This window comes from Macrosteles quadrilineatus, unplaced genomic scaffold (genome assembly GCF_028750875.1).
Source record: "Macrosteles quadrilineatus isolate MER2022 unplaced genomic scaffold, UCM_ALF_1.0 Scaffold_1__1_contigs__length_201487025, whole genome shotgun sequence".
Lineage (NCBI taxonomy): Eukaryota > Metazoa > Arthropoda > Insecta > Hemiptera > Cicadellidae > Macrosteles > Macrosteles quadrilineatus.
In genome coordinates this window covers 162,941,205-162,953,353 of record NW_026542594.1, presented here as the reverse complement: position 1 = coordinate 162,953,353, position 12,149 = coordinate 162,941,205, and the positions used below count along the sequence as shown (strand labels likewise).

The following is a 12,149-nucleotide window of genomic DNA, read 5'->3' as shown; positions in this document are numbered from 1 at the left end:
CGTATTTTAACGTGTTGTCTGTCAGTCACAGTATATGTCAGTCACATTAGAACGTTCTCACGTTGTTCAGTGAAGTTTTTCTTAATACCTGTCCCACAGTTTTGAAAGTATGGATTCGTTTGTCAAAGATTTTTATAGCAATTTTTGTATTTTCTTTTGAACAGCGTATATTATTTGCCTCTCCTGAATCATTTCTTCAATTCTCAATGCTGGAAAAACGTTGCAACATGTTAACTCCAATTGAAACAGATCGTTTACCATTCTTTAGAAGTTATCAGTTAAAACTGAGAGCAGAAATAATGTAGGTGAGCCTTGACGACGCAAATAGAGATATTTAAAATTAGTTTCTAACAAGTCTTTAAGCAACTCTAAGATGTAACTAGAATTACTCGAATTTAAGCATAACGTTTTCCTCGATGTTATGTTTCATACTATGCGGCTCATTTAGCCGCACGGGTTCACTAGTATCCATCTAATCAACAAAATGAGTGACAAGTGTGACTCATAAGTTAAAAGAGTAATTTATTAATATATTGGCCAGTGTAGTGATTACCAGCGAGCCCTCCATGCAAGTGGCAAAGTTGTATCCTCGACCCATGATGAGCAGAGACTTCTGTTGGTACAAGTCCTTAGCCAAGTCTAGCACCTTCTCATCGTTCTGTAGCACCTCTCGGATCTGTTCATCCAAGTTCTTCAGGCCCCGGATGATCTGGAGAAAAGCAACAATAACTACCACTTTCTATAACTTAAAGGAAAACCAGACCGTTTCTTAATCTGTAAATATGGCCATTAGAATCTTTAATCTTTTGATTGTATCACATGAAAACTACTTTCAATTATGATTGCTATATCAAACTAATACTTCTTCCAATAATATATCGTAGGTTCTCTGCGGAACTGTATCAATTTTTATATAATAATTTGTGATTACATTTTGTATTGGAACATATCTCCAGGATGATTGCGTGTGATGTGTGTCTAACTGTATGAGTCCTGGATATGATCAGACAATAATAAAGGTGAGTGAAGCCCAAACAATTTTCATAAATGAATAATCCCTCGTCTAAAATCATGTCATTAAAACGGAACGTACCTCTTGGCGTCTGGGCTGCATGGAGATCCTATCCTCACTCATGACCAGAGCGAACATGACGAGAGAGATGAACTGGGAAGTGTAGGCCTTGGTGGACGCCACACCAATCTCAGGACCAGCGTTGATGTGCACGCCGCAGTGGCTCTCTCTGCAGATGGACGAGCCTACGGTGTTGGTGATGCCTACGATGAGAGCTCCACGTTGCTTGCAGTACCTCAGAGCCATCAGAGAATCTGCTGTCTCACCTGGAGGTGTGCGAGTGTATGAGTATGTGCACTATGCAGGCACTTAGTCCTCAATAAACAAAATATAATATGTATATGAATGTAAATGGATGGTTTTTTTGGCTTCATGGGATCTCAAAACAAAAAAAGTAAATCGGTCCCGGGTCTGGGTTCTACCATGAGACCTACGGTAATAGCTTGGTTGCTTATAAAAAAAATTGTGTGAGGCATAGACTTATCTACTCCATAAACATTAGACGTGACAACATAATGTTTTGACATTACACACCTGACTGTGAGATGAAGAAGCAAACATCGTCTCGGAAGACTGGAGTGTTTCTGTCCAGGAAGTCAGAGGCCAGCTCCACCATGACTGGCAGCTCAGTGAGCTCCTCCAGCAACTGTCTGGTGGCTACAGCGCTATGGTAGCTTGTACCACAACCAATCAACATCAGCCTCCTACATCTGCGGATCTCTGGGATGTAGTCCTGGACACACATTTATAACTTAACAATACACAGAGGCCATCTCCGAAAGCAACTTGTGTGGAGCCTGAATAAAAGGGGTTCTACTATAGGTACCACTAAACTAATCTGATATTATCAGCACTAATACCAGTGTACAGAAGTCTTACACTCTCATCGCTAGACAAGGATATTAGTGATTTTATAGATACATTAAATAAATCAAGCTATTTGATGTTTTTAGCAAAACAATGTTAGAAAGCTCACCTTTATGCCACCAAGTACCACAGTGTTTGTCTCAAAGTTCATGCGACCCCTCATGGTGTTGATCACAGACTCAGGTTGTTCAAAGATTTCCTTCTGCATGAATGAGCTGTAGTTACCTGAAAAGGTGAAATAAAAGCTTGTGTCATGACAAAATAGCAATAACTGAGTCTAAGCAAGGAATATTTGTTTATTAAATAAAAAAACAACAACATTATAAGTTTACATATGGTATTGATTACAAAACGTTAACAGTAAAAGTAAATGATTAGTTTGAAGGGGATAAAATTAAGTGAATCAAGACTTACAAGTGTAAAACACAGACTCTAAGCCAACAAATGATTGCAATCACTGCACTGGTTTCAGTGACATTACTGATTGTGTTGTTACCAATTCCTCGATGTTTACAATATCATTGATCGCTCCTGCTTGTGCCATGATGAATAAACATCTAGAATGTGCAGGCCTACATAATAGGTAAGGTGGTAAAACCTTTGACTAATAGTTAATGGTAAAACATAGTGATTAAAGTTATGAGAATAGAATAACAATTTTTAAAATACTAGTACCACAAAGATGCCAAAATATGAGCATTGAAGATTAAACACACCCTGGAAGAACTTTGCTTGAAAAGGCAAAAAATAAATTATTCTCTTTGATTTTGGTTCTTATTTGATGGTACCTGAACAGTTGTTTTGATCGATAAAGATTTCTTTATATGTTTAAACCTAAACTTTAATACTTACCCTTCATAATTTGCTGAATCTCCATCTTCAGGGTGGTGATTTCTCTGGCATGGGGATCATCCAGGGATCTCCGCAGTCGGTGAATGCTCAAACTGCCCTCCTTCACTGCAGCAACGTCATCATCCTAGCCACCAAGCCATCAAAACTTAGTCTTCATGAGATTGTTCTTAGAGTACAATGATTTCCCCAAGCAAATATAATTCCCCAGGTGCTGTAGCTGTAAATTACTATTTGAATTTAACAGAGAATGTAACATTAATAAATGTGTAATAGGCTTGTAAAAGGAAGTAAAATAAAATAACAAAAGATAATCCTGTGATGGCGAGAGAACGGCCGGCTGAAATGTTTTTGGAAGGCAAGTAATAGGTGACAAAAATAATAGTTTTATTTCACCTAGTACCAAAACTTTAAGGAACGTTTACGACAATTACTGAAAAGTTACGGTATTTCTCATCCCTAATGGTGAGTTGCCTTACTGACCTCCAAGAAGATGACCCTGTTGGTGTGTTCGATGACGGCGCTCGCATCCGAGGCAAAGAAGTACTCGACCTCCTTGTCCTCCAGGGGCTGGAACTCTGAGGTGGATTCCGAGCGAGGCAGCAGTGTGGGCAGCTCCTGGCGACCGTGGGGACGATGATCTGTACAACATACTACAGTCAGACTACACACTGACATCAGGCACTCATGAACATTTTACCCATCCTGATTTCTTTTTACCTCCTCTCAGAAGAAGATATTAGGACAACATTTGAAAGTAACTGTGTATATCTACTAACACCTGGAATCTAATTTTCTCAGGTAAACTAGCTGAACTCTATTCCTATTCAACAACTTCCTAATTGACCGGTTAGCTTTCTTTAACTATATCTTTTACCTATTCTGTACCTATCCATGTGCTAATTTGAACTAGAATCCTTAAATTGGAGACTTTACACCTACTTTAGTTTAAAGTTGAAACAACCATTAATATATTACACAATTAGGCCTAACATTTTTCTTCTAACCTAAACAGAGCCCCACTGATCCAAATATTTCCTTAATCCAAACCACCTATTGGGGAGAAAAAGTTCTTGTACTGCATTTAAATTAAACATTAAGCGTGTTCTGAATAATTAACCATTATGTCCAGCTGACCAAAAATGTAATTGTATGTCAACTTTGATGACCGGAAAAAGTTTTTTGAATTTTTTATGGAAACGGGGAATTTGGAATAATTGGTCGCAATTGTGAAAGACATTTATGATGTCATTATTTGACGGTGGAAATAATTACAATGTTACCACGATTTGCACAGTAAAAATACATTATTTATGCAATTTTACTGTACTTCCGGTTTAGCTGATCTGAATAGCTTAGTAAACTGAACAGGATCCGGTAACAATTAGCGGGACTCTGGTGCAGGCAAATTGTGTTTTGACAGTCTGAAGAAAAAAATATTGATACCAAGCTATAATGGTTCAGTAGTAAAATTTGTCTAACTATCAGCTGTAAACTGTTTTGCATTCAAGCACAGAATAAAGAAAGACCCAACTCAAACTCTAAATGAGTAAAACAAAAAGTTGTTTTTTTTTTTTTAAATGAAAAATGATTTATTTAATCAGGCAAAGTTAGGGCCACATGACCCTCTTACTCTTTGTTGTGTTTGAATCCACTAGTGTCTACCTACACCAAAATCAATGAGCGCTGCTGTCGCTGGCTTTCAAGCTAGGCCAGATGTGTGAGCAATAGGAGAGAGAACTGATCCCACTACACCATTCAGCTGCAATTCCACAAGAAGTGTATATAGTTAATATATACAAGTGAAATGTCTACTTTTAAAAACCAAGTGACAGCAGCGCATCTCGATTCTGGAGTAGGCACTAGCAGATTTAAATGAAAATTTGTTATGCTAAGTGCGAGTTTAGGGTTAGCCTGTGTCTTTTTTTCTGTGTTTAGACTCAACAAGTTTATGTTTTTTTTTCATATTGACAAGCAAATTTACTCCTTTTTCTTTGTTTAATATTTACGTTTTGATTTTCACGATAGAATTTGTTAGAATGGGTAGAATGGAATTGTAGTTTTAATGGCATTGGAATTTTTATTTTCAGTTAGTCAACATAAAATCCTGCTTTTTGATGCTTTATAAAAAATATCCTAAAATATAGTCAAGTTTAACATTGAGTAATGCTAAAAAGAAAATCGAACTGAAAAAATCAATAATAATCTCTGCATGCAAAAATTGAATTTTCATGCTGAAAATTATTCTTTACAAATATCTGAAATACCTCCAACCATGTATACTCCTGCGAGTCAAACAGGTAGCCAAACAATATGAATGCATTACATGAAACAAAAACATTTCAATGACAATATCTGTAATTAATTAAAATATGTAACCATCTGTTTGACCAGTGAATGTCTACAAATACATTGATAGTATTGGTTCATTTGTTGGTATAAAAAATTAATTCATCAGGCATCAGTATCAGTAGTGGCAGTGGCGACAATCTATGGGGGCAAGGGGAGCTCCCCCCCCCCCCCCCCCTACATCTAACCGTCAATTGCCACCACTACGTAGTGGCATTGATAATAAACTAGATTTGGCAACAAAATATATTTGTACAAAATACCTGCCACCGGCTATAACAATACATGCAACATTTTAAAACTTTGAATGGATTACAGGAAGATTTAGTGACTGAACAAAATTGCAAGTAGACGTCAAGGAATAACCTTTACATAGTTGTCAATAAACCTAGACAAATCACCTTGATTAAAATCCTTAAACCACAGTTAGGTTTTCTAATTTTTACATGAAACTTTAAATATTATTCATGCAATGTGAGATAACCCTGCACCATCTTGAAACTTATGTAAACAAATTGAAAATTGAACATATATAAATTGACATACCCTATTATACAATGCATAAACAACTTCCTTATTCCCATGATACTCTTTGCCAGCTTTGCAAATAGGCACAACTTGAACCATTCTACTTAACTGAAACCAATGGACAACATACGTAAAGATGATGAGATTGAGTTTTGAAGAAGCACTAGACAACAAAGCGATGCAAGGCAAAGCGAAGGTAAAAAGAATAAAAAGAGTACCTGGTAAGGAATGTGATTCAGCGTCTGACGAACAGAGAACAAAACATTAGACAAACAGAACACAGAACACACAAAGACAAGAATGAGCAAGCACTAGAAAAACACACAGGAAAGCAAATCTAGATTTTTAAACAACCATAGATATTATGAGACTGTACAATCATAATTTCAAATTAAACAAATGTAAATTTATCAATAAACAACAAAAAGTTGAAGACAAAATCCAAATAATCTTTTTTTTTATAATAATTAATAACTTATAAAAATAGAATCACTGCCAACTATAAAAATATCATTTTTACATTTTAAAGGTTGATGAATTAAACAAAGGTTTTACATCACTACGTTTCAATAATTAATTTAACTCTCTTAGTACTTCAGTGTTGCTCACAGCGACAATGCAGTTATAGGCTCCAGCACAAGCGTTGCAGAGGGCAACTCTTTGTATCTCATATTGTGCCGCAATAATCTCATGGACTTATTGGTTGGTTAATGCGTCAATTAAGTAAGAAAGATATAAATTATCAATTTCAGGTTCATTAAGCTTTTTTACTGTTACGGGTGACCACCTGATTTACATATGTTTTCATTGTTTATTTTTTCAGCTACGCTACGCTTAGACAAACGAAACTAGTTACGTTTACAATTTGCGATATTGTTTGTTTTGGAAATATATTTAGTTCTAATTTAATGTTTAAGTATTTATTTGATGACTTTTAAGGCTATGGCTTACGGTTCTCCAGAACTTTAAATATAGGTTCAGATCGCCTAGTGCGGCCCAGCACTATAGAATTGGGTAGAGCGCTGTAGCACTAAGAGGGTTAAAAAATGCCCAATTTAAAAATATTCATGTTAAGTTTGGGTTCATTGGTGATAACTACTAAAATACAACAAATAAAGAACTAACTAAATAAATAAGATTCACAGGATGCAATTTTTATATTGGGATTTGCCATTGTATTGTTAGTGATTGAATAGTAATAAATAAGTTGATTTCTAATCATGCTATCCATTACCATAACAAAAAGAGTTTAAGGTACTGTATCTCATGCTCACAAAGAACTAGAGTTAGGGTAAGTAATTTAAGGGACAGGAAACAGTCTACCTGGTTCAGACAACAGAGGAATGTCTTTAAATGTTCTAAGTGTTTCTTTGGCATAATTGTTTTTATCTAAATAAAAAAAAAATATTTTAAAAACAAGGAAACTATGGTAAGATTTACTTGATGTTTATAGAGTACCTGTTTTAATATTCAATTGTTGGTCTATCTGTTATTTTAAAAAGTTATAAACACAAAATTCTATTATCTTCCCACAGATTTTCCAAATAATATATGACGCTAATTAAGTTTAAAAATGTGAGCAAACATTTATACGATTGCAAAGCAATACAGTTGAAATTGCTGATTACAAAAAATGTGAATAAGCATCACAATGGTAGATAAAAATGGTTGTGATGCAGAATGTGAAGGAATAATGAAGAGAAAAAGATAGTGACAAAAAATGAGGAATGACAGAAGGTGAAGAATGAAATACAGACAGTCAGAAGATGTGCAATGTGGGTGATGTGAGATATGTAGTGATGAGCGATTTGCAACATGATAGTGATATGCAATGTGATGGTGATATGCAATGTCATGAGTTATATGCAATGTGATGAGTGATTTGCATTGTGATGAGTGATATGGAATCTGATAAGTGATATGCAGCGTGATGGCGATGTGTGAGGTGGATGATGGTTTAAGATACCTTTGACAAGGGGCTGAAGTGGTTCTTCTGGTTGAGAAGGTCATGCAAAAAACAAACAAGGTTAGCACAAAAACACACAAACTAAAAACCTTTGTTTTACTTATTACATATGCGAGGAATAATTAGCCAAACCAAAACTCCAGATCTAATTTTTGTTTGAACACACAAGTATACTAAAATTGTATTTTTTATAAATACTTTGACTATATAAATGACATTATTGGGGGGAGTAGTTATAAAACGGATTTTGTATCTTGATTGCTGTTTGTTTGGCTACCAAATAAAACAGTTTCTGTTACCTCAAAGTAGTAAAGATTGTTTGTAGGAAAATTCAAAATATAACGATAATGAAAAACCCTAACATATTTTATTAAGGCTTTCTTTATCAAGTAGAAGTACATGTACCCATGGGAAACAATTAATAGCTTGAGTAGAGGATAGCCATTTGAGACAGCAAATACCCTAAAGTCTCTTTTTTAAATTTTTATGGTTGGTCTTTACTAATTTCCTAACCTTAATAATTGAATATAGAATGCAAGTTATCAAAATAAAACAAAGGTTCTTACTATCAAAATCATAAACACTAGGTGTTTCATGCTACTTTTAGGATACAATTACATGCAAACAGAAAAAGAAGAAAGGAAAGAATCAAGAAAAAAATCTTAACATTTAAGTTGTGCCCACTTAAGCCTTTTGAGTATAAAAAAATTGATTTAAAAGGTTGAAGTTTATCATTCATAGATGATTAATTTAACGTTTTTTATTTTACAGAATATAAACATTGATTACCATAATTTAATTTTCCAGCAACTCAAGGATTGTTTCAATTTTTTAGAGTAGCATATATAGAAAAAAATTAAAATCAAACTGATTTAAAATCACATTGATTTATGGCTACAGATTAAAGATATGTACTAGACAAAATCTGAGTTGTAGAACCTTAGCTTCAAAACCATCCCATTGCTGAATACATCAATACAAATTCACAAAAAGGCACACAAAAGTGTTAAAAAGACCACACTATTTAGAAAGAGTATTTCAAAACACCAGTAGTTGCCTCAGAGTGACCGACACCGCAATACCTTTACTGTAGAGGATGGGGACGTGGTCGGTGGCCAGGCGAGTCTTAGTTTTGATGCCCACCAGCAGAGGGCTGCCTCGCCTAGTGGCCACACACTCGCCAGGGAAGTGTTTGCTCTTGAAGCACAATGCGAAAGCCCCTTCCTGCACACCATCATAGGTGAGTTGAGGTTAGAATAGTTATTTGTGTAACTAGTGAGCAAAGTGGCACTTTGCTGCACACGAGAGCAATGTTTACGGAATGATCTCGAGTGCAGCAAAGGCCTTTTGCACTCGTGTTACACATTAAATTTTTCCTACAGTCACTATAAAGCATATAAATAATTAGTCTTTCAACAGTTTTTAGGTTCAGCTGGCAACACAAATAGGTGCCCTAGAGAGAGTAGTCACCAGTCCGTATCACTCCGCTATTTTTTCCTCGGCAAGCAATGTGCTACGCGACTTGAGAAAATAGTTCCGTATGTTTTTCTAATTTGAAGTGGTTTCCGCGCCTAAAAAATGCTTTAAAGGTATTTTCTTGTTTATTAAGATTGTAGGAATGTTTTAAAAACGTTTAAAAGAAAAGTCCAGAAATACCGAAACTATAAACTCGAAATGACAGGTTAAATCGTATTTATAATAGTCAATCAGCTGCTCATAGTATTATTATCTTCTAGTGTTGCAAACCTATTTCCAAGCGTACACGGATTACGTACATAATAGAACCACGCTGTTTTGTGTTGTTTCGTTGGAATCCTGATGTGCGCCAAAGTATAAACCGTACGACAAGGTATAAATATGCAGAAATTTGCAGCTTTCTGTACTATAAACAGTACAAGGAAGCCAACTTTGTCGGGTGACTGTAGGAAAACAAATAAGTTGGCAACATGAGGTGACCTAATAATATAATTTATTAATATACTTTTTGCTGCTGTTGGGTTTATGAGATCTAGTGTCATTGTGGGTTTATACTAGCAATCAACCAGTTTGGCCGGAGGTGGCATGGTAGCTCAGTTGGCTAAGGCATTGCACTGACGAGTGTAGCATTGAGATCTTTTTGCATACGTGGATTCTAATCCCGTACATGTTTAAGGACTGCACACAGTTCTGTCTTTTTTTTATTTGTTCAAAAATAGATATGTTAAGAGAGTAGGTAAAAATAAATTTTATTTCATTCTAAAGTTGCCCAACTGGTCACAAAATACTGCAACATTTCTTTAAATTAAAACTACTATTGATTAAATCCAGACATTTGTTAATCCTTGAATGATTTGTACGTAACCACAATTAATTTTGATTATTGATGGTTTAGAGAGTTTAGCCTACTAACAGCAACAACAAATAGTAACTGTTGGTGGATTAATTAATTGTTAGGTTATTTAGTGTACATTTTGTAAGAGTAGCCACATGGACATCACGTTTAATCATACAAAATCTTTAGAGATGATATTATGACTAGAATAAATTGAAATTTTAACATAAAAACGACTTAGGCTGTATAAGTGTGTAAATATGCTTTAAAACCAAATACTGTGATGGTACGATAAAATACAATTTACAACGTAGTTATAATTTATAATGTAGTTTCAATTGAAACACAACCAACTAAACATATTATTATAGCTCAGAAAATATTTTTTTAAATAACTCTAAGTTTTTCTTAAGAAAATATATTTGTTTTTTATAAGCCCTAATTATATCTTAAGTTAAGATATTGTTTTCCTGTTATGAATACATCATTTCCAGGAGCCTTCTTCTTCTATCAGGAAAATGTCACTTATCACACAATAAAATTACACTTTAATCCAACACAAGTATTTTCTACATTAACTTCAATTAAACCACTTGAGCTATCAGCTCTCTTATCAACGATAGATTACTCATCTTTGTAATTGTAATACTAGGAAGGGGAACTAGAGTGGTCAAAAGTTGATGTAATATTGCTTAATTCCTACTCTCCAATACGAGTTGTAATCAGCTATTACAGTTTTTATGTATACTTTATTTATGTGGTCTTCTGTACAGTAGAACCTCTATTAACCGTCACCCTCGGGACCGGAATAGTGACGGTTAAGTAAATAGACGGATAATTGAAATTACCGTATGTTATAAACCTGTACAGTAGGTTGATTTAAAAGGTTTTTGAAGAAATTAAACCCTGTACAAGTAAATACATATTTATATCTATATAGGCAAGCATGTTTCTTTAAAACCTTTTTTCTCCCCTCGTGTCCATCGCAGTGAAAATCTACACATACTGTTAGAAAGATATTTTCCTGTAGATGTGCAGAATCCCTTTATAAATTAAAATAGGCTCAAAAATAAGCAAACAAAATGAATTACAAATTTTAATAAATTAACATGGGCCTTATGGGTTGCCATGCTGGTGAAGAAATAACAACAAAATATATACCGATAATAAAAAAATGGAAGAAATTCCAATCACATGTTGTATTTACAGCGTGGGGTGAAAATAAGGAAGTCTGCAGATTACATACTTTTGTTCGAGTTTTCGACCACTTTATGACCTCTACTTTAAATTAATTGCATACAAGAGTAACACAGAACTGTTATTTTGTATGTTGTACTTGGCGTAAAATTTTCAACCAAAAATCTTAAATGAACAACCAAAAGTCAACATAATTAATTGTCAGCATGATTTAAACTGTGCACCTAACTGTAGACCTAATGAATAATGAATAATGAGTGTGCTATATGATATAGGACTACGTCATTGATTTTATTTAAGTTGCTGATAGTGTTGAAAAAAGTTCATAATACTAATTTTATTTTTAAATTATGGGCTAATAGATGTTTTGTTACTGCTTCCTGTACATAAAATTCAGAAACTTCTTGTAAAGATTACTCTTATTTATTATATAATAAATTAATTGTAAATAGTCAATTACTAGAGACATGATGTGAACTCACCAGTTGTTGGACAACCTGTTCCACCAGTTCCCTAAAGGAGTGATCCGGGTGTTGAGAGTAGATGTGGTGAATCAGTTTGGCAATCACCTCCGTGTCTGTCTCGGACTCAAACTGGTAACCCTTCTTCATCAGGAATAACTGCAATGGGGAGAACCGTGTAAAGTAGCTACCAGGCAAAATTTAACATTGAGGTACAGTGGACTCCCTCTTATCCGGACTCCTCGGGACCGAGGTCAGTCAGGATAACGGTTTTTCCGGTTAAACCGACATCCCCAAAATCTCATTAAAACGGACCATTTAAATGCATACTCTATACAGTATTTCACTTAATATTAGGATAGCATTTTATTTAGACACGTAATCACTGGTCTCAAATCTTTCCCACGAGAACAGTCATTTCAGTACCGCCCACTTCCTGCCGATCAAGTCTGGTTAAACCGATGTGCTGATAAAAATTACCCGGATAAAGAGATGTCACTTCTACCGAGTGTGGTCCGGTTAAACCAATGTCCGGTTAAAAGGTGTCCG

The 12,149-nt window shown here is 34.9% G+C and overlaps 1 protein-coding gene across 5 annotated transcripts in view; it reads right to left on the bottom strand.

Annotated features, from left to right (window-relative positions):
* Nucleotides 1–12,149, bottom strand: part of LOC128988691 (glutamine--fructose-6-phosphate aminotransferase [isomerizing] 2-like) — a 32,143-nt gene that overhangs the window by 5,595 nt on the left and 14,399 nt on the right. Inside the window, exons 5-14 of one of the 5 annotated variants that reach the window (XM_054410239.1) lie at nucleotides 11,622–11,759; nucleotides 8,714–8,855; nucleotides 7,632–7,658; nucleotides 5,884–5,907; nucleotides 3,272–3,429; nucleotides 2,792–2,915; nucleotides 2,049–2,164; nucleotides 1,607–1,805; nucleotides 1,094–1,338; nucleotides 554–709 (exon numbers count right to left, since the gene is read on the bottom strand). In XM_054410239.1, the coding sequence (XP_054266214.1) occupies nucleotides 554–709; nucleotides 1,094–1,338; nucleotides 1,607–1,805; nucleotides 2,049–2,164; nucleotides 2,792–2,915; nucleotides 3,272–3,429; nucleotides 5,884–5,907; nucleotides 7,632–7,658; nucleotides 8,714–8,855; nucleotides 11,622–11,759 (1,329 nt within the window). Of the gene's footprint in view, nucleotides 1–553; nucleotides 710–1,093; nucleotides 1,339–1,606; nucleotides 1,806–2,048; nucleotides 2,165–2,791; nucleotides 2,916–3,271; nucleotides 3,430–5,055; nucleotides 5,074–5,883; nucleotides 5,908–7,631; nucleotides 7,659–8,713; nucleotides 8,856–11,621; nucleotides 11,760–12,149 lie in introns of all 5 variants that reach the window. The other 4 variants (XM_054410248.1, XM_054410257.1, XM_054410267.1 and 1 more) reach the window with 4 other exon arrangements.